The sequence below is a fragment of the Bos javanicus genome, chromosome 7, assembly GCF_032452875.1.
Source record: "Bos javanicus breed banteng chromosome 7, ARS-OSU_banteng_1.0, whole genome shotgun sequence".
NCBI classification, from domain to species: domain Eukaryota; kingdom Metazoa; phylum Chordata; class Mammalia; order Artiodactyla; family Bovidae; genus Bos; species Bos javanicus.
Genome location: NC_083874.1, coordinates 16,958,192 through 16,976,404, shown reverse-complemented (window position 1 = coordinate 16,976,404; position 18,213 = coordinate 16,958,192). Strand labels below are relative to the sequence as shown.

The 18,213-nt window shown below is 48.7% G+C and overlaps 2 protein-coding genes across 2 annotated transcripts in view; one reads left to right on the top strand and one right to left on the bottom strand.

The window, feature by feature from the left end:
- LOC133250776 (heterogeneous nuclear ribonucleoproteins A2/B1-like) overlaps positions 1-2,566 on the bottom strand; it is a 25,871-nt gene extending 23,305 nt beyond the window's left edge. The window contains exon 1 of the mRNA XM_061422405.1: positions 2,374-2,566. The gene's annotated coding sequence lies outside the window, so the exon portion shown is untranslated. The remainder of the gene's footprint in view (positions 1-2,373) is intronic.
- A 33-nt stretch (positions 2,567-2,599) lies between these two features.
- On the top strand, positions 2,600-4,028 carry ACTL9 (actin like 9). The gene has a single exon (XM_061422403.1). The coding sequence runs from the start codon at positions 2,712-2,714 to the stop codon at positions 3,960-3,962; it is 1,251 nt and encodes a 416-aa protein (XP_061278387.1). The 5' UTR covers positions 2,600-2,711; the 3' UTR covers positions 3,963-4,028.
- The last annotated feature ends 14,185 nt before the right edge of the window (positions 4,029-18,213 follow it).

Below are 18,213 nucleotides of genomic sequence, written 5' to 3'. Positions count from 1 at the left end.
AATTGGATTTTGACTTCATCCAGACTTCAGCAATGCTGGGAAGTTTTGTGTCACAGCACATCTGGAGTCCCAGTTGGGAAAGGATCCCAGGCAGCGTGTCACACCACCTTACTCCATGGCATACTTTAGCATTGATCTCATTGCTTTCTACCTAAGTCTGGATAAAGCTTCATGATTCAGCACAAGGTACAAACAAATTTTACGAACTGGATTTGACATTCATCATGAAAGGATCTTTTCAAACTCTAAACCAGTACTCAAAGCAGTGGTGACAGTCCGCATGGAGATAAAGAGCTTGCACCAGAAAGTTATATAGTACACTGCTTCCTTCACTGAGAAATGCTTGCTGTGTAAGAAATATCGGTTGAATGAAAGTTTAGTGATATTGATTTATGGTTTCTTCCAAAGTTCCTTTCTCTTTAAGAAACGGTAACAGTTTATGGACCACAATGTGAGTAACACTGTCATAGACCATAGACACATGCTGGTAAGGTACCTGCTATTAGCCATTTCTGTGTAGCTGGTACCCAAGGCACATGGACACATCAATATTTATTGATGCAGACAGGAGGTTGGAAAGAGAAAATGAGATATGGAGAAGTGGCTGGTGGGTCTCGGATTCTCGACACCTACCACACTGATTTGCATCAAAGATGGATGGATGGGGAGTGACCAAGATGACAGACTAGGAGGACTTGAGTTTGCCTCTCCCCAAAGGCACACTAAAATTGCAACTATTTACAGCGCAGCTATAGATGAGGAAGGCCTGAAGACTAACAGAGAAGATCTCCTATATCTAAAGATATAAAGAAGGAACAGCAGGAGAATTCCCTGGTGCTACAGTGGTTAAGATTCCACACTTTTGACACAGGGGATGCGCATTCTGTCCCTGGTCAGGGAACTAGGATCCCATGTGCCGCTTGGCCAAAAAAAAAAAAAAAAGTATGCCAATATCATCATAATAATTTTTTTAAAAAAAAAGAAGGAACCACAATGAAATGGGTAGGAAGGGCAAAGATGTGGTATAATCAAGACCCATACCCCTGGATAGATGACCCACAAATGGGAGAATAATTACAATTGCAGAGGTTCTCCCCCAAGAAGCAATGGGTTTGAGATCCACATTGGAGGTGGGTGGTGGGGGGTGAGGGGGGAGATGGGAGGTGCTTTTTTTCCCCCAGTTTTACTGAGATATAATTGACATATAACACTGTCAGTTTAAATGTATGGATTGATTTGATACAATTGCATATTGCAAAATGCTTACCACCATCTACTATCTTGCATAATTATCATTTCTTTTTTGAGGTGAAACACCAGCATGAGTGCTAAGTCACTTCAGTCATGTTCGACTCTATGCAACCCTATGGACTGTAGCCAGCCAGGCGCCTCTGTCCATGGGGTTCTCCAGGCAAGGATACTGGAGTGGGTTGCCACGCCCTCCTCTAGGGAATCTTCTCAACCCAGAGACTGAATGTACGTCTCCTGTGTCTCCTGCATTGATAGGCAAATTCTTTACCACTGAGCCATCTGGATCTATTTTATTGTTGATGTTTTTCACTCGTTTAGTTGTGTCTAACTCTTTGTGACCCCATGGATGGTAGCCTGCCAGGCTCTTCTGTCCATAGGATTATCCAGGGAAGAATACTAAAGTGGGTTGCCATTTCCCACTTCAGGGGATCTTGCCGACCCAGGAATAGAACTCACAGTCCTGCATTGGCAGGTGGATTCTTTACTATTGTGCTACCTGGGAAGCCCTATCTATCCTGAAAGCTCCCTTCTGTATCTCCCAGACACTCCCTTCCACCAAGAGAAAGCAGATAAAGTCCCTGCAGTGAAGGCAGACAGCTCCTACCATCACCAGGCAGTAGAGAGAGGGAGAGGGAATCAAGGAAGACTTACAGAAGGAAATGTTTTCCTGCTGTGATTTGAAGAGCAAATTCCTGCCCTGCAGGAAGGGAGGCTGTTTCAGGCAGCAGGAAAAGCAGAAATGTCAAAGAATCTAGTATAGGGGGTGTCTGTGTCTCTCTTTGCCTCCCATCCCATCCTCTGGGAAAACAAAAAGCTGGGACTTCCCTGGTGGTCCAGCGGCTAAGGCTCTACGTTCCCAATGCCCAGGGCCCAGGTTCAATCCCTGGTCAGGGAACTAGAGCCCACATGCTGCAATGAAAGACCCCACACAGTTAAATAAATAGCTATGTACTTTAAAGTACTTAAAGAAATCAAAAAGTCACCCTAACACCAACCACTTTCTGATTAATATTCTAAGGATTGATATTTTAATATTCTAAGGAGAACTGTGAGCAGCTCTTAGAGACCACACTATAAATAACTTCAAGACAAGGCACCAAGAGAAGGATTTGTGGGTCTTACTGAATCAGGGCGCTGGGTCAGAGGTTCCTCTTTGGACACCTTCTAGCTTATTCCTTCTCCAAATTTGGCACTGGGGTGGGTAGGTGATGGTAGGGAATTCAGAATAGATGAATACTCTGGGGGTTTTCCCCAGAAAGGAAGGGTCCACCCCTACCCCCACCCCCCCTTCTGCATTGTGAGCAACAGAATGATGTCACAGACCCCCGGCCCAGCCCCTTCTCCCTCTCTCTGCCTGTGCTTGCTCCAGGCCCAGCCTCTCCACTCCCACCTCTCCCCCACCCGCACCCCAGAGGAAAGTAGTCAGCTTTGCCAAGCAGCCCAGGCAACTACTCACAGCCATGGATCCAAATCAGGGCAACCCCTCAGAGCCCCAAGACTCTCCGGAGATCCCCAAGCCTAGCCTGAACCTCAGCTCAATCCTGGCAAAAAGCACCCTCCCTCAGGAACCCCCCAGCATGGTGGGCGACAGACTGCCCCCAAAGACTGGGGCGGTGGTCATCGACATGGGCACAGGCACGTGTAAGGTGGGCTTCGCCGGGCAGGCCCGGCCCACCTATACCGTGGCCACCATCGTCGGCTGCCAGCCCCAGAAACCGGCCACCTCAGGGCAGCCGGTGATGGAAACCTTCATCGGCGAAGCAGCCCGCAAACGCCCAGAGCTGACGCTAGTGCAACCGGTGCACAGCGGCATCGTGGTGGACTGGGATGCGGCCGAGCTCATCTGGCGCCACATGCTGGAGCATGACCTCCGCGTGGCCACCCGCGACCACCCGCTGCTGTTCTCCGACCCGCCCTTCAGCCCCTCCACCAACCGCGAGAAGCTAGTGGAGGTGGCTTTTGAGTCGCTGAGCTCCCCGGCCATGTACGTGGCTTCTCAGTCAGTGCTGTCGGTCTACGCACACGGGCGGGTCAGCGGGTTGGTGGTGGACACGGGCCACGGAGTCACCTACACCGTGCCCGTCTTCCAAGGCTACAACCTGCCCCACGCCACACAGCGCCTGGACCTGGCGGGCACCCACCTGACCGCCTTCCTGGCGGAGATGCTGCTCGGCTCTGGGCTACCCCTGGGACAGCAGGACCTGGACACGGTGGAGAACATCAAGCACAGATACTGCTACGTGGCCCCGGACTTCCTGAAGGAACAGGCCCGGCCAGAGCTGGAATGCCGCCAGACCCTGAAGCTGCCAGACGGACGGACGGTCACGCTGGGCAAAGAGCTGTTCCAGTGCCCCGAGTTGCTGTTCAGTCCCCCGGAGATCCCAGGGCTGTCCCCCGTGGGCGTCCCCACCATGGCCCAACAGAGCCTTTCCAAAGTGGCCGCGGAGCTGCGGACCAACTTGGCCCAGAACGTGCTCTTGTGCGGGGGCTCTTCTCTCTTCACCGGGTTCCAGGCGCGTTTCCAAACAGAACTGCTCCGCAATCTGCCACCAGAGGCACACGTAGTGGTGATGGCCCAGCCAACCAGGAATTTCTCCGTGTGGATCGGGGGCTCCATCCTGGCCTCGCTGCGCACCTTCCAGTCCTGCTGGGTCCTGCGGGAGCAATATGAGGAACAGGGGCCCTACATCGTGTACCGCAAATGCTACTGACCGGGGGCGGGGGTGGGTGTTGGCGAGGTGGGGTGGCGGGGAGACAGTCCTGAGCAGTAAAGTTTCTGCTACCCAAGCTGGTTCTGTCCTGCCTTCGCCCAGGTCCACTGCTGAACCCATCCCGAGGCACCTGGTTCCCACGCCACAGACTCACCTTCCCCCACCCAAGGTGGTCTGCCTCTCAAGATATCTCTGGTTCTTCCCTGCCTGCATTCACCTCCCATGAAAGTGAAAATTTTTAATTACTCAGTCGTGTCCGATTCTTTGCGACCCTATGGACTGTATCCTTCCAGGCTCTTCTCTGTCCATGGGATTCCCCAGCAAGACTACTGGAGTGAATAACCATTCCCTTCTCCAAGGGATCTTCCTGACCCAGGGATCGAACCCATGTCTCCTGTATTGCAGGCGGAGATTCTAGTCTGAGCCACCAGGGAAGCCCCATGATACACCCCAATTCTGACTCCCAGAACCCCCCTCCCCCACAATCAGTCCACACTGCACACACACACATACCATCATGTCTTAACTCTGTCAGACCCAGCTTCCATGATCCAATGGCAACCCACTCCAGTGCTCTTGCCTGGAAAATCCCATGGATGGAGGAGCCTGGTAGGCTGCAGTCCATGGGGTCGTGACTGGGTGACTTCATTTTGACTTTTCACTTTCATGCATTGGAGAAGGAAATGGGAACCCACTCCAGTGTTCTTGCCTGGAGAATCCCAGGGACGGGGGAGCCTGGTGGGCTGCCGTCTATGGGGTTGCACAGAGTCGGACACGACTGAAGCGACTTAGTAGTAGTAGCAGTAGTAGTAGGATCCTAGTCTCCTACAAACTCAGGTTGGGGTCTACTTCCCAGGCCCATCCACAAAGACATATCTGGTTCTGGGCACCTCAAATCCACCCTCTCATTGGCCTTTCAGTTCTCATTATCCAAAATTTTCTGACACCCTGATGTCCTGAACATCTCCCCAAGTGCTGAACCCCCACACCCATTACAAAGATCCCAATTCTGACCCTCAGGGTCTCTCCCTACAGTGACTCACTAAAGGATCCCATGTTCAAAGCTCATCCCCTAAGTTCCACTTCTGCCCACCCTGCATGATCTGTTTTCCCAAACTTCTTCCATCCAGATGCTCCCACAACCCCACCCCATCTGTACTCCCAGAGGACACCATGCTCTGAGACCACCCCATCCCCCTCCCCCGCCCCAAGAATGGTGCCCTCTGCTCTCAGCCCTCCCCCTTGCTCTGCAACTCCCCCAGAAACCCTCCCACATGGTTTCTCAATGTACTTCCGGATCACATTCTTCAGCCCCTGGAATGATCCTAGGAAAGCTCCAATCTCCAGGATCATCCTGTGACGATCCCACTAACACCCTAGGCTGACCCCTGTGTTCTGATTCTCCAACTGCCTCCCCAAAGACACTTTCCCAAGGCTGCCCTATGGTGAGCCCCAGAACACCCACCCTGGGGTTCTCAGACTCCCCAGAACTCACCCCCAGGACCACCCCCCCCAAGGTCCCATCCCTTTAATTGAGACACCAATGGCCAGTGACATTCACAAGAGCGGCCCAGGACAATGTAACCCTGAGGCATGCTTGGGGTAGAGGGGGGCTCCCCCTGGACTCTGGCTCCCTCCTGCCACCCCCATACAAGTCTGCAGGGGCCTATCGTCCTGGGATGTCCATTCCCCATTCCTTCCATTCCTCTAGTAATTCATTCCAAGTTAACTCCATCTCCCCAAACCTCTTTCAACCTATTCCTACTATGCCACCCCAGGGACTTTCTCAGGGACCTGCCTGAGGACACCCTAGGTGGTCTCTCGTACCTCACCTGCTGGGGAGGGGCCAGACATTCTCCCCAAAGGGTGCCCTCAGTCCCCTCCACTCCACCCTGCCACCCTCATCCTCAGACACCTGGGCCCCTGCTGGAGGCAAGACTCTTTGCCTTTATGCCATCCAGCCTGGTGAATATCAGGACCCCTGGACACATCCTCCCAGTGTATCAACAGAATTAAGCCTGAGCTGCCAGAGCTTTATCCATGTTTACATTTGTTCCAAGGGATCCTTCATTCATTCCTTCAACCAATCATTACTTACTGAGCATCACTGCCTGTCTTTGTCTCTCCGTGAGTCTTTCTGTGAGTCTCTTTGTTTTGGATTTTTATTTGCAAACTAGATGTGTCCCTCTGACTCACCGCCTAGCACTACTTCTTCTTTTTTTATTTTGTTAACAGTTTAAAAAAAAATTTTTTTTATTTGGCTGCACCGAGTCTTAGTTGCAGCATGTGGGACCTAATTCCCTGACCAGGGATCGAACCTGTAGCCCACCGCTTTGGGACTACAGGCAGAGTCTTAGCCACCTGACCACGGGGGAACTCCCAAGAGGTTAGGAAGTGGTGAGGGGAATTGCTCATTCTTCCCACCAGGGGGCAGCCCCTCCAAACACAAGGCTACCGGGGAGCGCAGCACGGAATTTAGAACCACAATGACTGCAGCAAACCTGGCACCCTAGACCCACCCACACCACAATATTAGGGCACTGCCAGGCACACACACACACACAGAAGGGATGTGGGACAGGCTGAGACTCAGAAATCACAGAAAGTGATGATGCAGAAATCCCCACGACCCTTGGGCTGCTGGGAAACCCAAAGGACTCTCATTTAGACCACACTAAGCTTCTCCCAGCTCCAAACCTTCCCTGGGACAGAGATTTGCTCTACAACCCTCTGGAAATGTGCCTCTCCCACTTGCATACTCCTGGGAACAGGGAGCTCACTACTTCAAATCTGTTAGAAATAGCAGTTCCTCCCAGCAGACTTAGGTAAACCTCTGCACTCTGCTTGCCACCCTCAATCCAGAGGACTGAGGGCTACAGAGACTCTGAGTTCCCCCCACCTCAGGCGCACGAGCACCCGTGGAGTCTGCTGCTGCTATTGCTGCTGCTAAGTCACTTCAGTCGTGTCCGACTCTGTGAGACCCCATAGACGGCAGCCCACCAGGCTCCCCTGTCCCTGGGATTCTCCAGGCAAGAACACTGGAGTGGGCTGCCATTTCCTTCTCCAATGCGTGAAAGTGAAAAGTGAAAGTGAAGTTGCTCAGTCGTTTCCAACTCGTAGCGACCCCATGGACTGCAGCCTACCAGGCTCCTCTGCCCAGGGGATTTTCCAGGCAAGAGGACTGGAGTGGGGTACCATTGCCTTCTCCACCCGTGGAGTCTACTCTCCCAAACCCAACATCATCAAATTTTCCCACTTCTGGTTTTAAGTCATTCATGCATCCAGTCCAGAAACATTCACTGGCCACCCACTACATGTCTGGCATTCTACTCAAATCTAAGGAAATGAACAGTGAACAGGAAATGCAGTCTCAGCCTACCAAACCCTCCTTGGAAGGTCCTACCAGAGAAAGTGGGTTGATCACTTTCCATCAATTTCCCACTGGCTGATATCTGTTCCACACACTGACCCACAAGTCCTTCCCTTCTTTTTTTTTTTTTAAGTAATTTATGTATTTGTGGGTCTTTATTGCTGCACGTGGGCTTTCTCCACGTGTAGCGAGCTGGGGCTGCTCTCAAGTTGCAGTGCATGGGCTTGTCACTGCAGTGACTTCTCTTGTTGTGGGGCATAGGCTTTACAGCATGGGCTCAGTAGTTGCAGCGCACGGGCTCTGTTGCTCCAAGGCATGTGGGATCTTCCCCAAACAGGGATCAAACCCATGTCCCCTGCATTAGTAGGTGGATTCCTAACCACTGGACCACCAGGAAAGTTCCAGTCCTTTCCTTCTTGTGGCTTCAAAACCACCCACTTCCTTCCTTCGCACCCCAGCCCAAGTCCCTTCATTGCTCACTTGGAAGATCAGGGGAGCCTCCTCACTGGCACTTCGGTCACCCCTCTCACCTTCCAGAAGACCTTGCAGAGGATTTTTGCAAACTGCAACTTAAAACACTCTGGTGGAAAAGAAAAAACCAAGTTCTCACGACAGCTCTGAACCCTCTGCCAACCTCTCCAAACTTTTCCTTGGCTTTCCTTCCCACCACCTTCTTCTTCTGGGCTTCCCAGTTGGCACTAGTGGTAAAGAACCCACCTGCCAATGCAAGAGACATGGGTTCTATCCCTGGGTCAGGATGCTCTCCTGGAGGAGGCAACCCGCTCTAGTACTCTTGTCTGGAGAATCCCATGGACAGAGGAGCCTGGTGGGCTACAGTCCATGGGGTTGCAAAGAGTCAGACATGACTGAGCACATCTTCATCGTTACCACACCAGTCACATCTTTGTTCCTCAAAGGGAGTACTGTCGTGGCCTGCACTGTGACACTGCCACCACCCCCCACCCCGGCAAATTCGTATGTTGAAACCCTAACCCCAGCACCCCAGAATATGACTGTGTTTGGAGATATGACCTTTAAAGATATAATTAAGATAAAGCCATTAGGGTGGGTCTTAGTCCAATATGGCTAGAGTCCTTATAAAGAGGGAGAAATTATTATACCACTTGGAGAAAACAGCCTCTGAGGACACAACGAGAAGACGGCCATCTATAAACCAAGGAGAGAGGCCTCAGAAGAAACCAGCCCTGTCAACATCTCAGTCTTGAATTCCTAGCCTCCAGAAATGTGAAAAAATTAATGTCTGAAGTTTAGGCCACACAATCTGTTAAGTGTTTTGTTATGGCGACCCCAGGAGACTAAGAGAAATTTGGTACCAAGGGTGGCTCAGAAGGTAGTTATAAATATCGGCTACAACCACGTGACAAGTTACACAAGAAATGACTACAACTCTCATGAGAATTTCTCCCCTGTTTTGTTATGAATATGTGTGGATAGTACAAATTTACACATATAATTGCTTCCCAGGTGGCTCAGATGACAAAGAATCCACCTGCAATACAGGAGCTGTGGGAGACGCAGGTATACAAATTAAGCAAATACCTTTGTTTTCCTCCCTTTTTTATTTCCATATCATGTAACAGAAGATGTGTTGACTTTATAACATAGTGTTTAAGTATCATTAACTTCACATCGTAGTATTTTTTTAATTCTTTATTTGTTTTTGGCTGCGTCGTGTCTTCGTCGCTGTGCACGAACTTTTCTCTAGTGGTGTAGAGCAGGGGTTACTCTCCAGTGGTGGTACACAGGCTTCTCACTGCGGTGGCTTCTCTTGCTGTGGAGGGGCTCCAGGGCGTGCGGGCTTCAGCAGTTGCAGTTTCCAGGCTCTAGAGCACAGGCTCAGTAGTAGTGGTCCATGGGCTTAGTTTCCACATGTCATGTGGGATATTTCCAGACCAGGGATTGAACCTATGTCTCCTGTCTTGGCAGGCAAATTTTTTACCACTGAGCCACCAGGGAAGCCCCTAGACCGTAGTATTTAAATTAGGATATCAAAGAGAAGGGTAAACATCACTCAAGGACTTTGTCTCCTCTTCTGAGGCAAGGGTTAGCATGTTTTCAGTCATTTGCAGGACAGTTTTATCATATTAGGTGGGAGCATCATCTTGTTATTGCCTTTTTTTGCAGATTAAGTGTGGTTTAAGGAGTTTGTGTGCATGTCAGGTTGACAATGGGTAGATTTGTGATGGCTTATTTTATGTATCAACTTGGTGAGGCCATGGTGCCCAGAGGTTTTCAAAGACCAGTCTAGATGTTGCTGGGAAGGTTTTTTTGTTTTTGTTTTTTTTAGATAAGATTATCATTTAAATCAGTAGACTTTGAATAAAACAGATTACCACCACCACCCCCCCCCCCCCCGCCAATAATGCAGATGAGTCTCATCTAATCAGTTGAAGGTCTAAGGAAACAAAGACTGACTGCCCCCAAGAAAGGAGGAATTCTTCAGCTGACTGCCTTCAGATCAAATTGCAACGCTTCCAGGGTCATTAGTCTGCTGGCCATCATGCAGATTTTGGACTTGTCAGCCTCCACAACCACATGGGTCAATTCCTTAAAATGATATTCCCTCTCTATGCACACATCCTGTTGGTTCTGTTTCTCTGGGGAACCCTGACTTACATACCTCAGGATCTTTGCACCTGCTACTCCCTCTACTCAGAATGCTCCTTTCCACCTCCTATCTTATCAAAGGAAGGCCTGCCTTGTCAGTATAACACAAAGCTCTGATGCCATAAAAGGAATAACTAGAATAGTTATCTCATGTAAACATCAAAAAAAAATCTGGTAAAAATCACCCTGAACAATGTTAAGACAAATGACAATTCAAAAATAATAAACTCTTAAAAGGCAAATGACAAATAATAAACAAAGGGGCGTAACACAAAGGGACAATGTCCTTAATATATAAAGAACGCTTAGAAACAATAAGAAAAATATTACAACAGTCCATAAAAATGTGAACAAAGGATATGAACTTTGAGCTCACAGAGGAAGAGAAACAAATGGTTCTTAGTCACAAGAGAAGATTCTCAACTTCATAAGGGAAGTGAACATTAAAACTACACCACAATGCAATGTTTAACCGATCAGATTGGCAAAGATCAAAAGGTTTGATAACACCTCCTGTTGGTGAGGCTCTGAGGAAACTGGCACTCTCTTATTCTGATGATGAAGAAGGAAACTGGTATCAACTCTATGCAGAACAAGTGGTAATATCTACCTAAATGACAAATGCACACAGCTTCCAAGCCAGTTATCACATTTCTAGGAATTTCTCCTTCAGATACAATCGCTTGTATGTGAGATGACGCAAATGCACTTGTCCATCACACACTGCAGCACTTTATTGTGGCAAAAGGTTGGAAACAACATTATATGTTGCCAACATCATGTGAGCATCCATGAGAACACATCCATGAGAACATACATTTCATTCAAACATAGAGGAATACTGCTGCTGCTGCTGCTGCTGCTAAGTCGCTTCAGTGTCCGACTCTGTGCAACCCCATAGACGGCAGCCCACCAGGCTCCGCCGGCCCTGGGGTTCTCCAGGCGAGAACACTGGAGTGGGTTGCCATTTCCTCCTCCAATGCATGAAAGTGAAAAGTGAAAGTGAAGTCACTCAGTCGTGTCCGACTGTGCGACTCCATGGACTGCAGCCTACCAGGCTCCTCCGCCCATGGGATTTTCCAGGCATAACTCTAAAAAAGGGACCAGCAAGCTCTGTTCACTGACATGGAGTGTTCACCAAGATATACTCAAAGTGAAAAAAAAGAAGGCCACAGGATGGTTTGTGACCATTTATGCTAGAAATATAAATAAATAAAGGAGGGGCTTTCCTGGTGGTCCAGTAGATAAGAATCCACCTGCCAATGCAGGGGTCACAGGTTCAATCCCGGGTCCAGGAAGATTCCCACATGCCTCAGAACAACTGAGCTAGTGCTCTAGAGTCCATGAGCCTCAACTACCAAGCCCATGTACCACAACTACTGAAGCCCGAGCACCGAGAGCCTGTGCTGTACAACAAGAGAAGCCATTGCCACGAGAAGCCTGCGCACCCCAATGAGGAGTAGCCCTCACTCGCCACAACTAGAGAAAGACCATGTGCAGAACAAAGACCCAGTGTAGCCATAAATCAATCTTTTTTAAAAAAATGAATAAATGGAAGTGTAGGTATTTGCTTGAAAATGCCTAGAATATCTCTGGAAGTTCTCAGAAAAAAATCTGAGTAGTGGCTGCTATTAGATCAGAGGTTCTCAAACTTTATTTCATTATTACACATTAAGGAGCAATCATTTTTAGACATTTTTTAATTGCCCTGTATAAAAGTTTAATGCCACAGAACCAGTATGTATCTACCATATCTAAACATATACAGTCTATGTATGTCTGTGCACATATCCCCAAACCACTTTTCACTCTTTGAGGATAATATCAGGCTGCTCAGGTGGCTCAGTGGTAAAGAACCCGTCTGCCAATGCAGGAGACATAAGAGATGCAGGTTCGATCCCTGGGTCAGGAAGATCCCCTAGAGGAGGGTATGGCAACCAACTATAGTACTCTTGCCTGGAGAATCCCATGAACAGAGGAGACTGGCGGGCTACAGCCCATGAGTTCCAAAGAGTCAGACACGACTGAAGTGACTTAGCATTTCATGAGCCAGAGAAGGAGCCACAGGAGACCTGGATTTGATCCCCGGGTCTGGAAGATCTACTAGAGGAGGAAATGGCAACCCACTTCAATCTTCCTGCCAGGATAATCCCACGGACAGAGGAGCCTGGCAGGCTAAAGTTCATGGGGTTGCAAAGAGTCAGACACAACTTACTGACTGAATAAGTCTGAACAACTGAAAGATTGCATCTTAAAATTTGACACTTTGTTTATCATGGAATTTTTTGCATTAATGTTGATTTTTTTACGTGCATTGATGCCAGGAGCTGAGGGTAGAGAGGGATACAGAGTGATGTCTATGGGTATGGGGTTTCTTTCTGGGATGATGAAACAATTCTGGAGGAGACAGGGGTGATGGCCGTACAACCTCATGAATATACTAACTGCCTCCGAACTATACACTTCCAAAGGGTGAATTGTATGGCACAGAAAACACTCTCAATTAAAATCATTGCATTGGGACTTCCCTGACAGTTAGGACTCTGCTTCCACTGCAGGAGGCATGGGTTCAATCCCTGGTCAAAGAACTAAGATCCTACCTGCTACATGGTGTGACCAAAAAAAACCCCAAAACAAACAACAAAAAACATTGCACTGAAATATTATTTACTTTATAAGCCCTAGAGATTTAATGCACAGTCTAGAGCATATAGACAACAATACTGTAATCATCAAATTTGCTGAGACTGGAACTTTATTATTCTAACCACTAAAGAGAAATTATAATAATGGAACAGAGGTGATAATGATAGTGATGTGCGTACGTGCTAAGTCACTTCAGTCGTGTCCAACTCTTTGGACCCCATGGATTGGAGTGGGTTGCCATGCCCTCCCCCAGGGGATCCTCCCGACCCAGGGATCAAACCTGCATCTCTTAAGTTTCCTGCATTGGCAGACAGGTTCTTTACCACTAGCTACCTAGGAAGCCCCAGTAATAGTGACAGAGGTATAAATATTACTACAATGGCAATCATGTTACAATGTAGCAATATATCCAATTAGCATGTGGTACACCTTAAATTTACACGATGTCATATGTGAAGCATATTTCAAGGTTTATTCACTTTGATTACTGAGCTGTCAGGCAGAATGCCTCACTCGCCTTGCCCTAATCTCAGCTGTGTGGATGAAGACAGGGGAGGCGGTGAGGCACTGAGACAGTGTGCATGAGGCTGGCCCAAGAAGTAGAGACTGGAAGGTCAGGCTCCTGGAGACCCTGGCCACAGGGCTTCCCATGGAAACCAGGAAGTCATCGGCACCGCCACCCATACCCACGGTGGGACACCTGCAGCTGCTTCTTGGCCCCCGTCCAGCTCACTGCCCCAGGAGAAGAGGGACACAGCCAACACTCACCCCACCCAAGCACAGTGTAATTAAATTCTGGTTTTAGCAGGACTGTTCACACAATCACACATGTATTCCTACCCCTATTACCTGAGGTCTCTTGAAACTTTGCATGGACAGACATGGCTGCCAGATGGGGATGGGGAGGTGGAGGGAGTACTGGGCCAGGTGACAGGGTTCAAGGTCAGGGGGACTTTCCCTCCACCTCAGGACCTTTGCACAAGCTGTTCCCTCCACCCAGAGCACTTTATTTTCTCATCTTTCCCGAGTTAATGCTATGCCCCTGCTTCAGATCTCAGCTCTGGGAAGCCCTTTGTGACCACCCAGGCAGGTCAAGTCCTCCAAGCACCAGGCTTCAGCCTAACATGTATCAGGATTATACATTATGTCTGTCTGCCCAGGTGACACAACTCACTTCAGCCTCCCCCAGTGAACTGTGACTTCTGGGAGGTCTGGACACTGATACATAGTAAGTCCTCAGCCAACACTTACTTGACAGTTTGAGAGCTTTCTGCCCAGTGGAAGAAACAGATAATAAACATGGAAAGAAATAAGACACATGGTAGAAAACGCCCTGAATAAAATTAAACAAGGTGATGTAGGACCTCCCTGGTGGGCCAGCAGTTAAGACTCCTCACTATCAATGCAGGGGGCCCAGCTTCAATCCCTGGTCAGGAAACTAGATCCCACATGCCACAACTAACACGTGCCACAACCAACTAAGTATGTATAAATAAATAAGAAAACAAGAAAATTAAACAGGGTGACGGGATGGGTGATAGGAGAGGATCCAAGAAGATGAGGGAAAAGCATTCCAGACTGAAGGACCCACAAGGACCAGCTTGACGGGTTTGGAGATCACAGTGGATTGGGTGGGAGGGAGCAAGGGAGGGGTGACCACAGGTCATGCAGGCCCTTATGAAGCACAACAATATTAAACTTGCCTGAGACTTCAATATTAACAATATTAAACTGCATTGATGGTACAGTGGTTGACAATCTTCCTTCCAATGCAGGGGACATGGGTTTGATCCCTGATCAAGGAGCTAAGATCCCCCATGCTGCAGGGCAACTAAGCCCACACACTGTGAGGGAACTAGAGAGAAGCCCAGACCCCACAACAAAGACTCAGCGCAGTCAAAATTAAATTAAAAACATATTTAAAAACAATATTCACACATTATAAATCAACAATACTTCAATTAAAATAATTAATCTTAATAAACATACTTGGCTGTATGTGAAATAGAACATACTCCAAAACATGTAAAAATTTTTTTTTAAATAAACTTTACCAAAGCTCTGTGATCTTGGAAAATGCTGAAGATTAAGAATCCCCTTCCCAACCTCTCATGTTCCACCTTTCACGGTTACTCTAAGGAACCACCCTCCCATATGACTTAGAGGAGTCCCACAGACAACATGCTCTGATGGTTAATTTTATGTCTCAACTTGACTGGGCCACAGGGCCCAGATATTTGGTCAAACATTATTGTGGGTGCGTTTGGGAGGGTGTTTGTGCATGAACTAACATTTAAATCTGTAGACTGGGTAAAGCAGATTGCCCTTCCTGGTGAGGGTGGGCCTTGTCCAATCAGTTGAAGGCTGACTAGACCAGAAAGCTGACGGTCCTCCTACTAAGACAGAATTCCACCTGCCTGAAAGACCATCTGTTTTCTGGCCTTGGGACTTGAACTGAAACCTCACTTCCTCCTGTTGATCTCAGTTGAGCCTGTAGATCTTGAGATTTGCTCATCTCCATAATCACACAAGCCAACTCCTTATAATAGATATTCCAGGCTACAGACATATATCTAGAGCTACAGGTAGATCTATAGACAGATATTATATCAAAGTGGATAGATATCTAAATAGATATAGATATACATATGTAGTATGAAGTGAAAGTGGAAATCACTCAGTCGTGTCTGACTTTTTCCAGCCCCATGAACTGTAGCCCACCAGGCTCCTTTGTCCCTGGGATTTTTCAGGCAAGAATCCTGGAGTGGGTAGCCATTCCCTTCTCCATGGGATCTTCTCGACCCAGGGATTGAACCTGGGTCTCCCACTTTGCAGGCAGATTCTTTACCATGTGAGCCCCCAGGGAAGCCCAATATATAGTATAGATATGTAATATATAGATATATTATGGATATGGGCTTCCCTCGTAGCTCTGTCAGGAAAGTATCTGCCTGCAATGCAGGAGATGTCAGCAATGCAGGAGACTCGAGTTTGATTCTTGGGTCAGGAAGATCCTCTGGAGAAGGAAATTACAACCCAATCCAGTATTCTTGCCTGGGAATTCCCATGAACAGAGGAGCCTGGCTAGAATGTATAGGTATATAGAGATATCTATATTAAGATTTAGACAGATCTATAGATATCTCTAAGATCTATAGATATCTATATTATATAGATATTATCTATATATTTATAGCCATATGAAAAGTGAAGTGAAAATGTTAGTTACTCAGTCATGTCCAACTCTCTGTGGCCCCATGGACTGTAGCCTGCCAGGCTCCTCTGTTCATGGAATTCTCCAAGCAAGAATACTGGAGTGGGTTACCATTCCCTTCTCCAGGGGATCTTCCCAACCCAAAAGTCAAACATGGGTTTCCCGCGTTGCAGGCAGATTGTTCACCCTCTGAGCCACCAGAGAAGCTCTTATAGCTGTGTAGAGATAGAGAGATAAATAGATAGAGGTATATATAGTGGATAAAGAGAGACAGATGAAACTGTAGATTGATAGAAAGATGATAGATAAATAGATAGATGATTGAAGATTGATAGATGATAGATAAGATAGACTGATCCACTCTATCTGTTCTATGAAGAATCCCAATACAGATTTTCTTGTGTGCCTGTAACAAGACCAGATGCCAACCCTCCAAATTTCCATTCTTTGCCTCCTAAATGAGTAGCTGGACTGGGTGTCCCCACTGACCAGCTAGAACAAAATGCTTGCCAACCAAACTTTGCTTAACTCCTCTCCTTCCTTCAGGTCCCTGAACCTAAGCACCAGCAGACAGCCCACTGAGAACAGGCTGGCCCAGCGCAAAGTATCCTCTCATCCGGTATTTCATCCTGCCCCTCTCTCATCCCCTCCCTACACCTGGTCCTCTTCTGCCTTGTTCACTGTCTTCATGAAAAGAGCACCCTCTGGCCTCACTCTTGGGAGGCTTGCAGACTCCACAGTCAGAGCCTTCTCCCCAGGGCATCATCTTTCTCCTCTCCCCTTGCCATAATCCTTTTGAATAAAGGCTCTCCTTACTAAGTCTGGGCTTCCCTGGTGGCTCAGACAGTAAAGAATCTGTCTGCAGTGCAGGAGACCTGGGTTCGATCCCTGGTCCAAAAAGATCCCCAGGAGAAGGAAATGGCAATCCCCAACAGTATTCTTGCCTGAAGAATCCCACGGACAGAGGAACACGGGAGGCTATGGTCCATGGGGTCGCAAAGAGTCGGACACAACTGAGCGACTAACACTAACTAACTTACTGAGTCCAGATTTGTTTTTTTAACTGACAGCTGCAGGGAAGACTTCAGATTTTTTCTTCTAGGAGCAATAGGGCCCCATGGAAGGCTTGAGAGCAGGGGCGGGGCGCCTTTGGGACAACCAAGTGGATTCAGGGAAACCATGAAAATGCTCAAGCTGTAGATCTAGCTGGAGAATGGACAGATTTAAGCTGCATTTTAGAGGGCGAGTGGGCAGAACTATGAGAATTAGAGGCAAGTCTCTGGAGGTCTCCAAACCTCCAGCAAGTTAAATTCCAGAGAGTTCCACTGTTTGTGGCAAGAACAGCCCAGGAAGGTGGCTTAGCATCGGAAAATAAGAGTAACCTTGAGGCAGAAGAGTTGTTGTTCATCAAGGAGGCTTAGAACCACAGAGCATCGGAGCGCTCAAGGAAAACTGGCTGCCCGGTGCGCCCTCGGCACAGCCGGATTCGAACCCAGGTTCCCTGTCTCCCAGATCCGGCTGGTCCCACTGCTCTCCCTTATTTCCGGAGAATCTGAAATTTGAATGATTCCTAGGTTTCACCAGGGAGACAGGAGACAGACATTCTGGGTAGCAGACCACCAAGCTTCCGTGTGGAAGCTGGAGGCAGCGGGGAAGTGGGGCGGAGCTAGGGGCAGGAAGTGGATAATAATAGCCTCTAGCCCTTCCTACCTGCCAGACTCAGCTGCGCTCACCGCCCAGTGCGAGTCACCACCTGCACTCGTCTCTCTGAGGTTGGGACTAGTTGATATTATCTCCGTTCTACAGAAGAGAAGACTAGGGCCCCGGGAGGGGATGCTAAGATCCCTGAAGCAGTCCAGAGCCGCCTCGGCCTGGGACCCCGGGGCTAAGAGGGCGTGGCTCCCAGCCATTCCCCCGACCCCGCTTTAGAGCCCCCCACCCAGGCCCCAAGACAGGAAGACAGTGGCCAGGACAGCCCTGCTAGAGGGCGGGGGAGGGGATGCGCCAAACCGCGGACAGGGTTTCTCAGAATTTACAGTAGGATGGGGGGAGGGGACGCTTGGGCTGCCCCCCAGGGCCTGCGCAACCACAGGGAGAGTGGGTGCCGGAGAGGCGGGTGATGGGGGTGGGGAGGCCCAGCTCAGGCCTTATGAAAAGGGCCTCCTCTCTCCTCCATCCCTCCACCTCACCCCCCACATAATGAGGAGACTTGTGGGGCCCCCTTTACACTAGGCGTTAGCCTGTGTGTGCATGTGTGGTTCATGTCTCCACGGAGGCCCCGGTACACAGGTATACATGCATGTCATGTCACACATGCACACCCAGGCCAGGGGGGTGCGCGCGCACATACGCGCGCACACCTGCTCAGTGAGTCAACTCAGGTAGACCCAGGC